The sequence below is a fragment of the Coenobita brevimanus genome, chromosome 93 (genome assembly GCF_032717465.1).
Source record: "Coenobita brevimanus isolate Jiangsu-jjx chromosome 93, ASM3271746v2, whole genome shotgun sequence".
Taxonomy (NCBI): domain Eukaryota; kingdom Metazoa; phylum Arthropoda; class Malacostraca; order Decapoda; family Coenobitidae; genus Coenobita; species Coenobita brevimanus.
The window spans coordinates 50,132,392-50,153,178 of record NC_137046.1 but is presented as its reverse complement, the minus strand read 5'-3'; the positions used below and the strand labels follow the sequence as shown (position 1 = coordinate 50,153,178).

General features: G+C 43.1%; 1 protein-coding gene across 1 annotated transcript in view; it reads left to right on the top strand.

The window, feature by feature from the left end:
* LOC145412588 (V-type proton ATPase 116 kDa subunit a 1-like) overlaps positions 1 to 20,787 on the top strand; it is a 105,044-nt gene that overhangs the window by 64,180 nt on the left and 20,077 nt on the right. The window contains exons 8-14 of the mRNA XM_080282495.1: positions 9,095 to 9,307; positions 9,788 to 9,935; positions 13,025 to 13,164; positions 13,826 to 13,962; positions 14,289 to 14,501; positions 14,649 to 14,829; positions 18,562 to 18,729. Coding sequence (XP_080138621.1) covers positions 9,095 to 9,307; positions 9,788 to 9,935; positions 13,025 to 13,164; positions 13,826 to 13,962; positions 14,289 to 14,501; positions 14,649 to 14,829; positions 18,562 to 18,729 — 1,200 coding nt within the window. The remainder of the gene's footprint in view (positions 1 to 9,094; positions 9,308 to 9,787; positions 9,936 to 13,024; positions 13,165 to 13,825; positions 13,963 to 14,288; positions 14,502 to 14,648; positions 14,830 to 18,561; positions 18,730 to 20,787) is intronic.

Below are 20,787 nucleotides of genomic sequence, written 5' to 3'. Positions count from 1 at the left end.
ACACCAATACACTCCAGTCCCATCCTACCTCTCAACTCTTCCATTGTAAACCCAGCCCCTCCAGGCCTTGGACGTAGGGACGCACTGCACATCCACCTAATCATTGTCATGTCTGTACGTCTGAGCCGGCAAATGTCTTCCTCCTTCACTGCCCAGGTCTCACTGCCATACAGCATTACACTCCTAACACACGCTGCATACAAAGACCCCTTAGCACGTAGGGAGAGCCCCCTCAATGTCAGGAGAGGCAAGAGCTCCCTGAACTTCTTCCAACCACTTCTCACCCTAGCCACAGAGCTAGCTCCAGCCCCACCTCCAGCACACAACATGTCTCCTAAATAACAAAACTCTTCTACACACTCAAGAGATTCACCAGCAAGTTCAATTCTTTCACGTCTGACGATCTCCACCTGCTCACCCCGGCACGCCGTACACATAAAATCAGCATTATCTCGCAGTCTACCTCTGATACCACTACATCTCTTATGCACCCATTTATCACACACACCGCACAAGATGGAATTACTTCCCACGCCCTTGTGGCAAACTGCACATGGCCACTCTCCCTCGTCTTTGACAGTACCGCCACCAACCCTAGATATCATCACTTTTGTTTTATCTGCATTTACCCTTAAACCCTTTTGCCCCATACCATCTCTCCACTTCCTAAACCTTTCCTCCGCCTCCCTTTCATTCTCTGCAATCAACACCAAATCATCAGCATACAACAACTCCCACGGAGTCCGTTTCTAAAGTCACGTGAAAGGGCTTCAAGTACCATGATAAACAACATGGGACTCAAGACTGACCCCTGATGCACACCAACATTCACGGAAAACTCATCACTCAAATCTCCATTCACTCTCACCTGGGTGTGAGCACCCACATACATGGCCATAACCACCCTAACCAGCCACTCCTCCAAGCCAAGCTTTCTCATTGCCCACTTCACCACCTCTCTAGGGACTCTGTCAAAGGCCTTTTCCAAATCAACAAAAACAAAATAAAGATCCCTTCTCCTACCAATATATTTTTCCTGAAGCTGTCGAACAATGAATATGGCATCAGTGGTCCCCCTACCTGGCATAAACCCAAACTGCATCTCATCAATATTCACTCTTTCTCTAATCATACCTTCTAAAACTCTCTCCATTACCTTCATTATCTGATCTAAAAGCTTTATACCTCTATAATTCCCTCTTTCCAGGGCATCACCCTTCCCTTTATACACATTTACAATTACACTCTTCAGCCAATCATCTGGGACAACACACTCATAAATAATCCTATTTATCAGGTCAGTGACTAAACTCACCCCTATATCGCCTGAGGCCTTCAACATTTCGGCAGTCAACCCAGACGCACCTGCTGCCTTCCCCACCCTCATCCTGCCTATTGCCTCACTCACAGTAGCAGTATCAATCAAAGGCCAAGGGCCAGACACTGGATCTGCTGGCTCCAAACCTTCCCTGTCCCAGTCAAACTCCTCATTCAACAACCGGTTATAATGCTCTCTCCATGCATCTTTAATATCCTCACTGTTCACCACTACCCTTCCTTCATCATTCTTCACACACTGCTCACCTATGATATCCCGATTATCCCTCTTCACCTGACCTGCCACCCTAAATATATTTTTCCTTTCCCCATGATTTAGGTTATCAAGTAATTGTCTCTGTGACTCAGACTTTGCCCTGTATACCTCTCTCCTAGCCCTACGCTTGGCAGCCAAATATTCCTCTTTGCTACCACCCTTCTTCCATTCCCGGAAAAGCCTTCTTTTCTCCTTAATTGCAGCTTCTACACCCTCATCCCACCACCAAGTTACTTTATGTCTTGGTGGTCCTCTTGTCCAGCCGCATGTTACATCAGTAACTCTCAAGAAATTGTTCTTGAGGGCTCTGTACTGTTCATTAACGCCTCTGTCTACAGCTCCCTGTTCAGCCACCACTCTCCTCAACTCGCTATAGAAGGCATCCCTTACTACTTGGTTTTTCAGCTTCCATATTTTCCTCCTAGGTACATAAGTCCTCTTTTTCATCATTTGTTCTTTAAGCACCATATCACAAATCAATAGTTTGTGCTGCTGCACACACTCCTCACTTCCTATAACTTTAACATCCCTCACTAACCTCCTATCGGCCCTCCTAACCAGAAAATAATCTATCTGACTGCTATTTCCCCCAGACTCATACGTAATTAACCTACTGTCTCTTTTCCTAAAATATGTGTTGCACACAATCATGTCCGTTGCCTCCCCAAACTCGAGTATCCTTTCCCCTTCTGCATTCCTTAGACCATATGCACATCCCCCATGCACTCCTTCATAACCTTGGGCTGCTTCACCTACATGACCATTTAAGTCCCCTCCCAAAATCACTATCTCATCGTCCCGCATACCACCCACTACACGTATTAAATCATCCCAAAATCTATCTTTCTCTGATTCATCCAATCCTGCCTGTGGAGCATATGCCGATATAATCACAGCTATCTTTCTTCCCAACAGAATTTTCACAACCAATATCCTATCGCTTACTCTCAAAACATTCATAACATATTCCACCCATTTCTCCGCAACCATCACACCAACACCTCCATATCCATCTGTCCTCCCCTGCCAAAACAACTTATAGCAACAGTCCTTCCCAACAATCTTTCTGGCTGATCCACCCCTGTACCGGACTTCCTGCAAACACGCCACGTCCACCCACCTCCTACTGAATGCCTCAACGACTTCCCCTGCTCTTCCCCTCAAACTTCCCACATTCCATGAACCCACCCTCATCCCCATGGGTGATTTACTGTCCTCAGGCTTGCTTTGAAACCTTTTTTGTTTTGTCATCTTCAGTATTAATAAATGGGGACAGACACAGCACAGGTCCCACTCACCGCACAATCCCAGGTCCAGGCAATGGATCTGGGACCCCTAGCCCACCAGCTTACCAGTGGCTGTGGTAGTGGCCTCGGGGCACCCTGCCAGGACAGCTGCAGGGACACCCTCCAAGCGCGTCTTGGCACTGCAACTATCCCGCCATTATACACCCACTGATAGGGCAGCCTCCTGGGACGCTACTCCCAGGTTCGGGCCCCTCTCTATTGGGCGGAAGCGGCAGCCTGGGAACCGCAATGCCCTGTACCCTCTAGCACAGGCCCGAGCCCCATCTCGCCCTGGACCCATGATCTATGCCGGCGGAACCCCCGCCACAGTATTATAATCTATATGAACATCAAATCAAGCTTTATTGTGTAGTTTTATTGTGTACTGTCCTTTTTACTCTCCGTCAAGGGGTTAAAGTTGCAGCAAAGGTGTAATGAAACTCCGGTAGCACGAAGTAGAATGAGTGATCGGTGGTGACCCAGGACAGGGTCATTTTAGATTTGTAATCATCACGAAATACACACATCTTTCTAATCACGTCTTCATTTTAAAAAAGGAAAATTACCTTTAAAATTGCACTTAAAATTACTCAAACTATACATCGAAGGGATGGTTGGGGTTTATTGCTCACGTAATGCCACCCAGGAATGAACGAGGCAGATCATACTCATCTTAAATGTCAGGACCAAGTTGCCTAGCCCTGGGGTCCTGTACTCTTCATGGGGCACCGCAGGATTGGATGATGATGATGATATACTTAATATGCAGTATTTTGTTCAGCTGGAGGGATGGAGTGGAGAGGTATATGAAAGAGGGGGGGGTGAGCTGGGAGCAGGGCAGTGAAATGGCGGGGAACAGGGTGACATGGAGGCGATTTGTTTGTGGCCACCCCTTATGGGATTAAGGCATCTGGCAATAGATAGATAGATATACTGTATTCTGTTTAGCCGTTTCAAGTCTTATTCATATCTGACATTTGTGTTAGTGTTAACACAACCCTTTTCCATTTCTTCGTATGACATTGTTGGCTATTTATGAGACTCATTAGTCCAGCTGTGTTCATATCGTTTATAAGGGTTCCAATATGCTTGCATGCTTCAGTCTTGGTCACATAATGGTGGCTTTCCATGCTGCTTATTTTCTGGCAGCCTTCCTATTCCTTATCACTGAGGTCACATTCTTTGACCTCATCCTGGGTCTTTTTCAGTTTGCCTGTGGCTTTAAGTCAGCCAGATTTTTTGCTTTGTTGGATGATGATGATGATGCATGTTGGATAATGTAGCATTGAATAAATGATGGATTGCTTTATTTATTTATATAAAAAAAAAAAAAAAAAAAAAAAAAAAAAAAAAAAAGGCTAGACAGAGCAGAACTGTGAAATATTGCACTGTATGCATTGGAATCTGAAAGGGAACGATGGGAAGGCTTGCATTAGTTAAAAGATTGCAAATCATTGCAGACAGACAACTAACTAAAAATATGAACGAGAAGCCTCGGACTAGGACTAACCAAAAGATGACGACTAAGGACCGAACAAAGGACATGATACAGGTGGCGACATGGAACGTAAGGGGTGAAGATGATGAGGTGAAAGAGCGAGAGATTGTCCAGGTGCTTGAGGGTGCAAAAGTGGATGTATGTGGTTGAACTGAAACTAAATGGGGAGGAGAGAATGGGAGTTTGGATGGGGTATATGTGGAGGAGTAGGTGAGAATGAGAGGGCAAAAGGAGGAGGGTGTATTGTTGTGAGTAACAGATGGAAGGAGAACATAAGAGAGTATGGATCAGTTGGCCCAAGGATTGTGTGGGTAAGATTGAAAGTTGGACTACAAATGTGGGCGATTGCGAGCGTGTATGCGCCAACGCAAGATCGTGCGAGCAGAGTTAGGGAAGAGTTCTGGACAAATGTGGAAGTGTGCATGGAAAAGTCTGAAAGGAATGAGAGAGTGTTTTTGATTGGTGATATGAATGGTAAAGTAGGGAATGTGAAGATGGATGGAGTAGTTGGTGAGTGGGGTGTGCCTGCCGAGATAGATGAGAATGGCAGTGCTTTATTGGACACATATGCCGGGAGGGGGTTGGTGATAGCCAGTACCCTCTTCAGGCACAAAATGATCCACAGGTATACATGGCGAGTGATGTGAAGGGTGAGTGGTGAACTGAATGAAAGGAAGGCAATTATTGATTATATGTGTGTCGACGAAAGGATGCGAAGGTGTGTAATGGATGCAAGAGCATATAGAGGTTGGGGGAGTGGACACTCTGACCACCACCAAGTGGTGGTCAGAATTAAGGTCCAAATAAAATGGAGAAATAGAAGAAGGGAAGGACGGGAGGAAGGAGTAGATGCAAGGAGAGTGGAAAGGTTACAAGAGGATGAGAAACAGGCAGAATGTAAGAGAAAAGTGGAGGAACGATTGGTAAATATTAATTGGAGCAGATTGGGTACGTGGAAGGTGTATGCACGATATTCATAGAAGAAATATGTGCAACATGTGAGGTGGTGTGTGGGGTAAAGAGAAGACGAAAGGGGTGCAAGGAACAGCATGGTGGAATGAAGAGGTGAGACAGGCTGTGGTAGAAAAGAAGAGAACATACAATGAATGGATGAGCAGTAGGGGCGTGGGAGAAGTTGAGAGACGGAAGAGAGAGTTATATGTAGAGAGGAAGAGAAAGGTGAAAAGATTAATGAGAGAGAGTAAGAAGAGTGGATGAGGAGTTTGGAAGGAATTTGAGTGTAAAGTGGAGGGACTTTAAGAATATGTTCTGGAAGGAGGTAAAGAGAGTTTGACAGGGTGGCAATGAAGTTAGTAGGGGAGTGAAAGATAAAAATGGTAGATTACTACTGGAGAAGGGAGAAAAACTGAGCAGATGGAGAGAACACGTTATGGAATTGTTGAACATAGAGAATGAAAGTAATGCGAGTGTAAGTGGCCAGGGAATGGCTGGGAGAAGGAGGGAGGTGATAAGAGAGGAAGAAATCAGTAGGATGGAAGTTGTGGAAGCAATGAAGAAAGTTAAAATGAGGAAAGCCCTAGGAATTGATGGAGTGTGTGGTGAAATGCTGAAGCATGGGGGAGAGATAGTAGTAGAAGGATGTGGACGATGTGCAGATTGGCCTGGGAAGAAGGTAGAGTTTGGGAGGATTGGAAGTCAGGTATAATTTTTCCCTTGTACAAAGGGAAAGGGGAGAAAGAAGTGTGTGGTAATCATAGGGGCATTTTTCCTCTTAGTGTAATTGGAAAAGTATATGGTAGGATACTTATTGACAGAGTTAGGAAAGTAACAGAGGAATCAGTTGGAGAAGAACAGGGAGGATTTAGGAAGGGAAGAGGTTGTGTAGATCAGATATTCATTCTTAGATCTTTAGTGGAAAAGCTTCTAGAGAAGGGAAAGAAATTGTATATGGCCTTCATGGATTTGGAGAGAGCATATGACAGGGTGGATAGACAAGGATTCCTTTTGTTTCGTTTCGTTTTTAAAGGCTCCAACATGCTTGCATGCATTGGCTTTGGTCACCTAATGGCGGCTCTCCATGCTGCATAATCCATTGCAGCCTCCCTGTTCAGTCCCTTAACCCTGAGGTCATGCCTAATGACCTTGTCCCATGTCTTTCTTGGTCTACCCCTCATAACCCCACCCCCAGTATTAACACTTCTCACCTTTCTCACCCAATTATCATCCCCCATCCTCTCCACATGTCCAAACCATCTCAATCTACCTCTCCTCATCACAGCACCAATACACTCCAGTCCCATCCTACCTCTCAACTCTTCCATTGTAAACCCAGCCCCCCCAGACGTTGCACGCAGGGACGCACTACACATCCACCTCATCATTGTCATTTCTGGATGTCTGAGCCGGCAAATATCCTCCTTCTTTACTGCCCAGGTCTCACTACCATACAGCATTACACTCCTAACACATGCTGCATACAAAGACCCCTTAGCACGTAGGGAGAGTCCTCTCAATGTCAGGAGAGGTAAGAGCTCCCTGAACTTCTTCCAACTACTTCTCACCCTAGCCACAGAGCTAACTCCAGCCCCACCTCCAGCACACAACATGTCTCCCAAATAACAAAACTCTTCCACACACTCAAGAGATTCACCAGCAAGTTCAATCCTTTCACGCCTGACAATCTCCACCTGCTCTCCCCGACACACCGTATGCATAAAATCAGCATTATCTCGCAGTCTACCTCTGATACCATTACATCTCTTGTGCACCCATTTATCATAAACACCACACAAGATGGAATTACTTCCCACGCCCTTGTGGCAAGCTGCACTTGGCCACTCTCCCTCGTCTTTGGCAGTACCACCACCAACCCTAGATATCATCACTTTTGTTTTATCTGCATTTACCCTGAAGCCCTTGTACCCCATACCATCTCTCCACTACCTAAACCTGTCCTCCGGCTCCCTTTCTTATTAAGAATATATGGAGTAGATAGGAAGTTGTTGAATGCATTGATAAGTATGTATGAGGGTGCTAAGGCTGCAGTGCATGTGGATAGTGAACTGAGTGAGTTTTTCTATTTGAAGGTTGGGTTGAAACAGGGATGTGTCATGTCTCCATGGTTGTTCAGTCTGTACATGGATGGGGTTATAAAAGAGATACAAGGTAGGGCAGTGGATGTTGGAATGACCCTAATGAGAGAGGGCAGTGTTTGGAAACTCCCTGTACTATTGTTTGCAGATGAAACTGTGTTGTTAAGTGAAGAGAAAGGGGAGTTGGAAGGCTGGGTGGATGAGTTTAGGAGAGTTTGTAAGAAACGGAATCTAAAGTTGAATGTAGGGAATAGTAAAGTTATGGTATTCGAGAGAAGTGAAGTCAGTGAATGTACAGTGAGGTTGGATGATGAAGAAATGGAAAATGTGAGTACGTTTAAGTACTTGGGTAGTGTGATGATTAAGGATGGAAGTTTGGAGGGTGAAGTGCTTGAAAGGGTACAGCAAGGAAGAAAGGTTGCTGGTTCCTTGAAAGCAGTGATAAGAAACGGAAGTGAGCGTGGAAGTGAAAAAGTTACTACTTGACAGTATTGTGGTACCAACTCTAACGTATGGAAGTGAAGCTTGGATGTTGTTGGAGGGACGGAAGTCAAGGTGAGAGCTGTGGAAATGAGTTATTTGAGAGCAGTATGTGGAGTCACATGAAGAGACAGATTGACAAATGGAGATGTGAAGGAGCATTGTGGTGTGGATGTGGATGTGATAGGAAGCATTAGGAGAAACACATGAGGTAGTTTGGCCATGTGGAGAATGGAGAGTGAGTGACTGACGAGGAGAGTGTATGTAAGTGAGGTGGAGGGGGAGAGGGGGAGGGGGAGGCCAAGGATGAGATGGAGGGATGGAGTGGAGAGGTATATGAGAGATGGGAATGTGAGTTGGGAGCAGGGCAGTGAAATGGCGGGAGACAAGGCGACATGGAGGCGATTTGTTTGTGGCCTCCTCATATGGGATTAAGGCATCTGACAGTAGATAGATAGATAGATAGAACTCTGTTGCTGCCACCAAAGATGAACACACAGTACATGTATACCTCGATATACGATACCTCTAGATGCAATACCCTGTCTAACGATGGGGTTAGAAATACCACCATATCCCACCTAGCGATGACCAAACCCTGGTTTAACGATAGGTTTTGATTTTTTTTGCCAAATTTGATGATATTTTAGAATAAAATAGTGTGTTTAGGCTGATTAATAAACTGTTTTTGGACTTAATGCGTTTTAGCCATAAGTGGGGTGAACTTTGTAATTTTTTTCTTTCAGACTTACATTTGACAATTTTCAGATTTTATTTGTTGGTTTTAGTGAGTTATTTACAGGTGTTAGGCTTAGGTTAGCTTCCTTTACAGCTGTCAGGTCATTTAGATTGGCTTTAAACTTGTTTTAGGACTCATTTGGGTGGATTTAGGACTTGGTTTGGGAGGGGGGGAACCCAAGGCTCAAAAACACATCCCTATACAGTACTTTACATGTTAAATCTACCCCGAGATACGATACCTTGCCTAACGATGAGTTTTCACTTATCCAATTGTATCGTTAATCCAGGTTATACCTGTATTTGGCATCATATCCTCTGATCATTAGTAAGAAGTTTCATATTCAGTATCATGATCTACTGTTAATTTATGTCAATATTTGGTGAGGAGATTGAGTCAGATACCAATAATATATATTTAACAATTTACACTAACATTTGGTAGGTGCTGAGTCAAACACAAGATCACCGTCATCGTGTGCTGGTATCTGCTGCTCGTGACATCCGGGCATGGATGATGAAAGTGTGGAAGATCAAGAGCATATACCATACCCTTAACATGTTCAACCTTGATGTCATTCAAAATGGCCTCATAGCAGAGTGTTGGATCCCTGTGGCCAATTTAGAGGATGTCCAACTGGCTCTTCGTCGTGGCACAGTTAGTACAGTACAGTACAGTATAGTTTAGTCCAAGCCAGTGATTATCAGACCATAGTATATCAACTCCTCATTATAAGTTGCCTTTTGGTTTTGTTTTGTCTATTAAGCCCACTGCAAATTACTCTACAGAAAATTTGACAAATGCAGTATCACTGCAACCTGTAAATTTGATTTGCCAGTTATTTGGAATTATTTTTTGTTAATTTTGAACATATCCTTGCTTTTAATGAGGACTGCATATAACACATTGAAAAATATTATTTGAAAATACCTTCTGTGTTGAGACTTTTGCCAGTGAACTGTAATTTCATTGTATTTTGTTTTAATGATAAATCTGCTGTAAATTGTTCATCATGTTTCTAACATTTCATAACAAGTAAAATGTTGAATTTTGTGGAGATATTGTCAGAAGTTTTGTATTCGCCAAATTTCTGCTTCACTTGGGACTGGATTTTGCTAACCCTTTGTGGTATTGCAGGAAAAGAGTGGAAGTTTGCCTGCCATTTTAAACAGGCTAAGTACCCAGGAAGCACCACCAACTTTCCACAGAACAAACAAATTTACCAAAGCCTTTCAGGCTTTAATTGACTCATATGGTGTAGCTACATATCGAGAAATAAACCCAGGTCAGTACAGTATGTTCCCCTTTTTTTGTTTCCCACATACACTATAATGCATAATTACACTCAATCCTCGTAAATCACGGCAATTTGAGTCTGGACCACTGCCGTGATTTATGAATTCCGTGATTTGTGAATAATAACTCTCCCCTAACATACAATGAATGGATGAGAAATAGGGGCTTGGAAGAAGTTGAGAGGTGGAAGAGAGAGTTATATGTAGAAAGAAAATGAGAGGTGAAAAGATTAGTAAGAGAGAGTAAGAAGAGAGTGGATGAGGAATTTGGAAGGAATTTGAGTGTAAAGTGGAGGGGCTGTAAGAAAATGTTCTGGAAAGAGGTGAAGAGAGTAAGACAGGGTGGAAGTGAAGTTAGCAGGGGAGTGAAAGATAAAAATGGTAGATTACTAGCGGAGAAGGGAGAAAAAGTGAGCAGGTGGAGAGAACACTTTAAGGAATTGTTGAATGTAGAGGATGGAAGTAATGCGAGTATAAGTGGTTGGGGAATGGCTGGGAGAAGGAGGGAGGTGAGAAGACAGGAAGAAATCAGTAGGATAGAAGTTGTGGAAGCAATGAAGAAAGTTAAATCTGGGAAAGCCCCAGGAATTGATGGAGTGTGTGGTGAAATGCTGAAGCATGGGGGAGAGATAGTAGTAGAATGGATGTGGAAGATGTGCAGATTAGCCTGGGAGGAAGGTAGAGTCCTGGAGGATTGGAAGTCAGGTATAATTATTCCCTTGTACAAAGGAAAAGGGGAAAAAGAAGTGTGTGGTAATCATAGGGGCATTTGTCTTCTTAGTATAATAGGAAAAGTGTATGGTAGGATACTTATTGACAGAGTTAGAGAAAGAACAGAGAAATTAGTTGGAGAAGAACAGGGAGGCTTTAGGAAGGGAAGAGGTTGTGTAGATCAGATATTCATTCTTAGATCTTTCGTGGAAAAGTTTCTAGAGGAGGGAAAGAAGTTGTATGCGGCTTTCATGGATTTGGAGAAAGCATATGATAGGGTGGATAGACAAGGATTGTGGAAAGTGTTAAGAATATATGGAGTAGATGGGAAGTTGTTGAATGCTGTGAAGAGTATGTACGATGGTGCGAAGGCTGCAGTGCGTGTGGATGGTGAACTAAGTGAATTTTTCTCTTTGAAAGTTGGGTTGAAACAGGGATGTGTCATGTCTCCATGGTTGTTCAATCTGTACATGGATGGGGTAATAAAAGAGGTACAAGGTAGGGTAGTGGATGTTGGAGTGGCCCTGGTGAGAGAGGATAGTGTTTGGAAACTCCCTGTACTGTTGTTTGCAGATGATACTGTGTTGTTGAGTGAAGATGAAGGGGAACTGCAAGGATTGGTGGATGAGTTTGGGAGAGTGTGTAAGAAACGGAATCTGAAGGTGAATGTAGGGAAGAGTGAAGTGATGGTCTTTGAGAGAGGTGAAGTCAGTGAATGTACAGCGAGGTTGGATGGTGAGGAGTTGGAAAATGTGAGTACGTTTAAGTACTTGGGTAGTGTGATGAGTAAGGATGGAGGTTTGGAGGGTGGGTGAAGTTCATGAAAGGGTACAGCAGGGAAGAAAGGTTGCTGGTTCTTTGAAAGCAGTGATAAGAAACAGGGAAGTGAGCATGGAAGTGAAAAAGTTACTACATGACAGTATTGTGATACCAACTCTAACGTACGGAAGTGAAGCCTGGACGTTGTTGGAAGGACACAAGTCAAGAGTGAGAGCAGTGGAAATGAGTTATCTAAGAGGAGCCTGTGGAGCCACATGGAGAGATAGGCTGACGAATGAGGATATAAAGGAACGTTGTGGTGTTGACGTGAATGTGATAGGGAGCGTTATGAGGAACACATTGAGGGGGTTTGGCCATGTGGAGAGGATGGAGGATGAAAGACTGACGAAGAGAGTGTATGTGAGTGAGGTGGAGGGGGAAAGAGGGAGGGGGAGGCCGAGGATGAGAAGGAGGGATGGGGTGGAGAGGTATATGAGAGAGGGGGGTGTGCGTTGGGAGCAGGGCAGTGAAATGGCGGGGGACAGGGCGACTTGGAGGCGATTTGTTTGTGGCCACCCCAAACGGGATTGAGTCGTCTGGCAATAGATAGATAGATAAATGTGAAAAATTAATTTGGGTCTGGACTTTGGCCAGCCTGCCCCCACAGCACCCTACCTATACCTATCTAGGCACCATCAAACACAAACATACAAAATTTAGGAATATTCATTGCATGTATTAAATAGAAATAAGCCATGTTAAGGGATCTCACCTTAATCCTATGATGAAATTGCTTAAGTGAATGGGGTGGGGTGGTGTTGGGAAGAACTTAGAACCTCTCAGCACTCGTTCTTCCCAAACTCTTTCGCCAGCTTTGAAAACTTCTCTCCCCTAACACGACAAATGGGCTCCAAACGTTGACTGTACAACAACTGCGGCAGCTTCTTGACGCCATGCTGCTTAGAGCGCTTCAGCGGGGGGTCGGGAGGGGCCATGGCAGGTAGGAGGCGGGGGGAAGTTGCACAAAAAAGGCAGGTAACTCTCGTACTCCACGGCGACGGTCTGTAATATGCGGACTGGCGGGACAAGAACAACAGCAACATGGCAGCATTAGTATGCACATATGCCACCAGGGACGCGTGGTGATTGGCTGCTGGGTCGCAATTTTCAGTTTGAATGCCGCGGTTTATGGTTCTCCTCGGAAGAGGCACACTTGGATGCCTAGGTCCATGATTTTCGTGACTTAACAGTGATTTAAGGTTGCCGGCAGTCTGACGGCCACCTAGCCTTGATTTATGAATCCTTGATTTATGACCATGCGATTTACGAGGATTGAGTATATGAGAATTTGTATTGAACCACATACACATCATTATATGCCATAATTCAGTGAGTGCACTTAAACTCGTTTCATTTCATTTATAAAAGCTCCAAAAGGCTTGCATGCATTGGTCTTGGTCACCTAATGACAACTCTCCATGCTGCATTTTTTAATAATTGATTACTAATATTTTTCATTTTTCATATACAATATGTATTGGTATATACTGTATAGTACTTGTAAAACAGTGTACACAAGTATTACAGAAAGGTACCTTCTTTACCACAGCGCCATACACCATCATCACCTTCCCATTCCTTTTTGCCATTATGTTTGGTGACTTTGGACATGGCATTATCATGGCTCTTTTTGGTGGGTGGATGGTTTGGCGAGAGAAGCCGCTGTCTGCTAAGAAGACTGATAATGAGGTAAAATGATCTATTACATTAGTCTTAAGAGACGTATTTAAAGTAGATTAAGGATATCTTGTGCTAGTGGATGGTAAGAGTTGAATTGATAGACAGGAGAGGTAAATTTGTAAAGGAAGTGGATAGTATAGTGCATCAGGAGAGAAAAATAGTGCTGAAGAAGCCTTGATAAGAAACAGGGTTGAATACAGAGGCTGCAAGTGTATTGCATGAAGGTTAGATAGTTCTCACATCTTTATATTACTTCAATTGTTAGATTATCTTTCATTCTCCATTGTCATTAGATTTGAAAGAGGATTATAATAACTGAATGATCTTTATAATCTGGAGCATTCACAATAACCAAGCTTTGGTTCAAAACAAGTAAATGTAGAGCTGAGTACTGTACAGTGCTAAATGTAAGTTGCAGTGAAATATTATTTACCATGATTGAAGGGAAAATAAAGCATATCCTTTTGTTTAATATGTAAGTGTTGCTGGCTTAGTTGTGCTGTAGTAATAAACAGAAGCATCAAGCTTTCCATATGAAGTGTGCCAGAAGAAAATTTGGGTGTGTTCCATAGGGGTAATAGGTTAAAGGATAGGCTGATACTTTTTTTTTTTTTTTCTTAATACAATGTGATCATTCATATATATGTTTTGATTTATTTTTCTTTTGTAGATATGGAATATATTCTTTGGTGGTCGGTACATCATTCTACTGATGGGACTATTCTCCATGTACACTGGACTGGTGTATAATGATGTATTCTCAAAGGCAATCAACATCTTTGGTTCATCCTGGCATGCAAATTTTGAGTAAGTGTTGCTATATACAGATATTAGTATTGAACAATATTGTATTTATAGAATATTGCTAAGTATTGTAAACATGTTAAAGCAACTTGCTGCCTTTCAGATGGAGTTACTTAGGTCAGCAGATGACTTCAGGAACTTCATCAGTGTAGCATTGTTAAAAAAAACTGTGCAAGTTCAGTTACCTAACTGATAGCAAGTTTAATTCAGTGCAGTATGTGTATTACCACATTGAATTACAGTAAGGTATTATTTGGCATCCATGACAGATTTAGTACAGTATATTGATTGGTAAATGGTCATAAAGATTATGTATGTTTTCCTTGCAGAATCCCAACGGTGATGAAGAATAAGGAACTCACACTAGACCCGGCAAAGGCAGACCAATATGATGGAGTTCCGTATCCATTTGGTCTTGATCCCATGTGGCAGATTGCAAATAACAAGATAAATTTTTATAATTCGTATAAAATGAAAATATCCATTATCTTTGGAATTATTCATATGATGTTTGGAATCATCCTCAGTGTGTGGAATCATAGGTTAGTTGTGGAAATAATAATTTAATAGATTATAACTAGTTGTTTTGAAGAAAAAAAATGAACATTAAAAAGATCAAAGTACTGTTATAGTTAAACTTTGCATACTTTTTCCTTCTTGCCACATTATTTCAGTATTTTCAATTCCAGGTTCTTCAACAGGGCACTGAACATGTACTGTGAATTTATCCCCCAAGTTCTGTTCATGTCATGCCTGTTTGGATACTTAGTGATTTTAGTGTTCCACAAGTGGGTGTGGTATGGGCCTGGAGGTTCGCCTGCTGTCTCACCAGCCTGTGCTCCCTCGATCCTAATCACCTTTATCAACATGGTCAGTACTGCCATTCGTGTACTGGTACTCTCTTGTACTGCCTTGTTCAGGAATCCTTAATGAAGACTTTATCATGAATACAGTATGTTCAAGATAACCAGTGTTATTTAGCAGTATTGATATAGAAATTATTTGAAAAGGTGTTTATTTTGGCACTTCTTGGATAAATGCTGGTAATACTTTTACAACAAAAGTGACTCTCCTAAGTCACTAATCTAATGCACTTGCGCTGGACCACATTTAACTCTCAAGTATGTACAGTACATAATGAGGTGATGGTTTGCCTTCAAAGCTTTTGGCTTTTAAATTTAGGACATGCTGCTCTTCTGTACAGACAGTAACCCATTACTGTGATCTAATAAAGATGCACCATTATAAGTAAGCACAGCCAAGTATGCCCCTACCAAAGACAAGTGTAATTAGTGTCAGTTGAAGTAGCACTTAGTTGTGAATACCACATGGTTTCAAGCTTGGACACCATCTAATGTAATGAGATTGGATTTAGTGATGTCTTTCTATCTATCTATCTATTGCCAGACGCCTCAATCCCGTTTGGGGTGGCCACAAACAAATCGCCTCCAAGTCGCGCTGTCCCCCGCCATTTCACTGCCCTGCTCCCAACTCACACCCCCCTCTCTCATATACCTCTCCACCTCATCCCTCCATCTCATCCTCGGACTCCCCCTCCCTCTTCCCCCCTCCACCTCACTCACATACACTCTCTTCGTCAGTCTTTCACCCTCCATCCTCTCCACATGGCCAAACCACCTCAGTGTGTTCCTCATAACCCTTCCTATCACATCCACACCACAACGCTCCTTTATATCCTTATTCGTCAGCCTGTCTCTCCATGTGGCTCCACAGGCTCCTCTTAAATAACTCATTTCCACTGCTCTCACTCTTGACTTGTGTCCTTCCAACAACGTCCAAGCTTCACTTCCATATGTTATAGTTGGTATCACAATACTGTCATGTAGTAACTTTTTCACTTCCATGCTCACTTCCCTGTTTCTTATCACTGCTTTCAAAGAACCAGCAACCTTTCTTCCCTGCTGTACCCTTTCATGAACTTCACCCACCCTCCAAACCTCCATCCTTACTCATCACACTACCCAAGTACTGTACTTAAACGTACTCACATTTTCTAATTCCTCACCATCCAACCTCGCTGTACATTCACTGACTTCACCTCTCTCAAAGACCATCACTTTACTCTTCTCTACATTCACCTTTAGATTCCGTTTCTTACACACTCTCCCAAACTCATCCACCAATCCTTGCAGCTCCCCTTCGTCTTCACTCAACAACACAGTATCATCTGCAAACAACAGTACAGGGAGTTTCCAAACACTATCCTCTCTCACCAGGGCCACTCCAACATCCACTACCCTACCTTGTACCTCTTTTATTACCCCATCCATGTACAGATTAAACAACCATGGAGACATGACACATCCCTGTTTCAACCCAACTTTCAAAGAGAAAAATTCACTTAGTTCACCATATACACGCACTGCAGCCTTCGCACCATCGTACATACTCTTCACAGCATTCAACAACATCCCATCTACTCCATATATTCTTAACACTTTCCACAATCCTTGTCTATCCACCCTATCATATGCTTTCTCCAAATCCATGAAAGCCACATACAACTTCTTTCCCTTCTCTAGAAACTTTTCCACGAAAGATCTAAGAATGAATAGCTGATCTACACAACCTCTTCCCTTCCTAAAGCCTCCCTGTTCTTCTCCAACTAATTTCTCTGTTCTTTCTCTAACTCTGTCAATAAGTATCCTACCATACACTTTTCCCATTATACTAAGAAGACAAATGCCCCTATGATTACCACACACTTCTTTTTCCCCTTTTCCTTTGTACAAGGGAATAATTATACCTGACTTCCAATCCTCCGGGACTCTACCTTCCTCCCAGGCTAATCTGCACATCTTCCACATCCATTCTACTACTATCTCTCCCCCATGCTTCAGCATTTCACCACACACTCCATCAATTCCTGGGGCTTTCTCCGATTCAACTTTCTTCATTGCTTCCACAACTTCTGTCCTACTGATTTCTTCCTGTCTTCTCACCTCCCTCATTCTCCCAGCCATTCCCCAGCCACTTATACTTGCATTACTTCCATCCTCTATGTTCAACAATTCCTTAAAGTGTTCTCTCCATCTGCTCACTTTTTCTCCCTTCTCCACTAGTAATCTACCATTTTTATCTTTCACTCCCCTGCTAACCTCACTTCCACCCTGTCTTACTCTCTTCACCTCTTTCCAGAACATTTTCTTACAGTCCCTCCACTTTACACTCATATTCCTTCCAAATTCCTCATCCACTCTCTTACTCTCTCTTACTAATCTTTTCACCTCTCTCTTTCTTTCTGCATATAACTCTCTCTTCCACCTCTCAACTTCTTCCACGCCCCTATTTCTCATCCATTCATTGTAGGCCACAGCCTGTCCCAGCTCTTCAGTCCACCACGGTGTTTTTTGCACCCCCCCTTCGTCTTCTCTTCCTCCCGCACACCACATCACATGCTGCACATATTTCTTCTGTAAATATCCTGCACACACCTTCCACGTCCCCCATCTGCTCCAATTCATATTTGCCCAATCGTTCCTCCACTTCTCTCTTATACTCTCCCTTTTTCTCATCCTCTTGTAACCTTTCCACTCTCCTTGCAACTACTCCTTCCTCTCATCTTTCCCTCCTTCTATTCCTCCATCTTACTTGGATCCTAATTCTGGCCACCACCAAGTAGTGGTCAGAAAGTCCACTCCCCCAACATCTATAAGCTCTTGCATCCATTACACATCTTCGCATCCTTTCATCCACACACACATAATCAATCATTGCCTTCCTTTCATTCAGTTCACCACCCACCCTTTTCATCACTCACCATGTATACCTGTGGATCATTTTATGCCTGAAGAGGGTATTGGTTATCACCAACCCCCTCCCAGCACAAATGTCCACTAATGCACTGCCATTTTCATCTATCTCAGCAGGCACACCCCACTCACCAACTATTCCATCCACCTTCACATTCCTTACTTTACCATACTGTAGTATATTCAGTATTGCTGAAAAACATTTTTCACTGCATATCCAAAAAGCCAGATGACATTTCATGAAGTCATCCTGCAAATACTGTATAATTACACCATTCCTGAATGTTGTATCCCTAGCAGAGATGATAGATATTAGTTCCCACCGACTGTCTTGAGAAGGTGGAACCTGCTGTCAGTATATGGGTGGACTATTGGATCTTTGGAATAGGCAACCTTGCTCCTGCTTGTGTACAGAATAATATGTATTAAAAAGGTAACAGTAATGAAAAAATATGGAATGATGGGCTACAGTATTACATGTTCAGATATTGGAGGCAAGTTATGTAGTGCAACTTTCAGGTGACTTGTACCTAGTATCAAGCCAAATGGTTTCATGTAATCCAGGAAATAATTTATTATGTTTGATGGTAACCATATAACTAAATGGACACTGGCAGTCACTCCCACCGGAAGAGGTCTTTAAGGGTTTATGTCCGAGGGTTGGTTATGGTTTATTGCTCACGTGGTACCATCCAGGGACAAACAGGCTGATCACCTTCACCTTAAAAGTTAGGACTGATTGGCCTAGCCCTGGGCCCCCAGATTCTTTGTGGGGCTGAAAAGGATGAAATCATAAGTACTGATGAATCATTATTTGTTAATCTTTCAGGTGTTGGTGAAACCGTATGAAGAGCCACGTGGAAACTGCTCTCCATACATGTTTGCTGGACAATTTGGATTACAGAGATTCTTCTTTATAATTGCACTACTCTGTTGCCCCTGGATGCTGTGTGCCAAGCCTTTCATCATGCATCGCAGAAACAAGCAGAGGCAGTTGGTAAGGAAGAAGCCAGTGTTATTGATATTTTAAAAAGTAAACTTGATCTGTTTTTTACTGTATGTGTATATTCAGGGAACAGCATGGTGGATTGAAGAGACAAGAGAGGCTGTGGCGCAAAAGAAGAAAGCATATAGTGAGTGGAGGAGAAACGGGCGTGGAAGAAGTTCAGAGACGGAAGAGAGAGTTATATGTAGAGAGGAAGAGATTGGTGAAAAGATTAGTAAGAGAGAATAAAAAGAGAATGGATGAGGAACTTGGAAGGTATTCGAGTGTAAAGTGAAGGGAATTTAAGAAAGTGTTCTGGAAAGAGGTAAAGAGAGTTAGACAGGGTGCCAAAGAAGTTAATTGGTGAGTGAAAGATAAAAACTGTACCATAGATTACTAGTGGAGAAGGGAGAAAAAGTGAGTGGATAGAGAGAACACACTAAGGAATTGTTGAACATAGAGCATGAAAGTAATGCAAGTGTAAGTGGCTAGGTAATATGTGGGAGACAGAGGGATGTGATAAGAGAGGAAGAAATCAGTAGGATGGAAGTTGTGGAAGCAATGAAGAAAGTTAAATTGGGGAAAGCCCAAGGAATTGATGGAGTGTGCGGTGAAATACTGAAGCATGGGGGAGAGATAGTAGTAGAATGGATGTGGAAGATGTGCAGATTGGCCTGAGAGGAAGGTAAAGGTCTGAAGGATTGGAAGTCAGGTATAATTATGCTCCTGTACAAAGGAAAAGGGGAAAAAGAAGTGTTTGGTAATCATAGGAGCATTTGTCTTCTTATTGTAATAGCAAAAGTATAAGGTAAGATACTCATTGACAGATAAAACAAAAGTGATGATATCTAGGGTTGGTGGCAGTACTGTCAAACACAAGGGGAGTGGCCATGTGCAGTTTGCCACAAGGGCGTGGGAAGTAATTCCATCTTGTGCAGTGTTTGTGATAAATTGGTGCACAAGAGATGTAGTGGTATCAGAGGTAGACTGCGAGATAATGCTGATTTTATGTGTGTGGCATGTTGGGAAGAGCAGGTGGAAATTGTTAGGCGTGAAAGGATTGAACCTGCTGGTGAATCTTTTGAGTGTGTGGAAAAGTTTTGTTATTTGGACGACATGTGTGCTGGAGGTGGGGCTGGAGCTAGCTCTGTGGCTAGGGTGAGAAGTGGCTGGAAGAAGTTCAGGGAGCTGTTGCCTCTCAAGACATTGAGAGGACTCTCCCTACGTGCTGAGGCGTCTTTGTATGCAGCATTATTTTAGGAGTGTAATGCTGTATGGTAGTGAGACCTGGGCAGTAAAGGAGGAGAATATTCGCAGGCTCAGACGTACAGAAATGACAATGATTAGGTGTATGTGCAGTGCGTCCCTGCATGGAAGGGCTGGGTTTACGATGGAAGAGTTGAGAGGTAGGATGAGACTGCATTGTATTGGTGTTGTGATGAGGAGAGGTAGATTGAGATGGTTTGGGCATGTAGAGAGGATGGGGAATGATAATTGGGTGCAGAAGGTGAGCAGTGTTAATGTTGGGGGTGGGGTTGTGAGGGGTAGACTGAGAAATTCATGGGACGAGGTCATTAAGTGTGACCTCAGGGTTAAGGGACTGAACAGGGGGGCTGCAATAGATCGTGCAGCATGGCGAGCCGCCATTAGGTGACCAAGGCTGACGCATGCAAGCATGTTGGAGCCTTCAAAAACAAAAACGACTTATTGATGGAGTTTGGGAAATAACAGAGGAATTAGTTGGAGAAGAACAAGGAGGCTTTAGGAAGGGAAGAGGTTGTTTATATCAGATATTCATTCTTAGATCTTTAGTGGAAAAGTTTTTAGAGAAGGGAAAGAAGTTGTATGCGGCCTTCATGGATTTGGAGAAAGCATATGACAGGGTGGATAGACAAGGATTGTGGAAAGTATTAAGAGACAGTAATCCCTCCAATATCTGACGTAATAGAGCCAAAGGCATGTCCGGAAAGTGGGCCGTCCGGATACTGGGCCCCTGCTGCCTTGACTGGTACTTATGGACCCTAACCCAGCCTAACTTAGAAAAACACCTACATAATTCCCTACCAGACA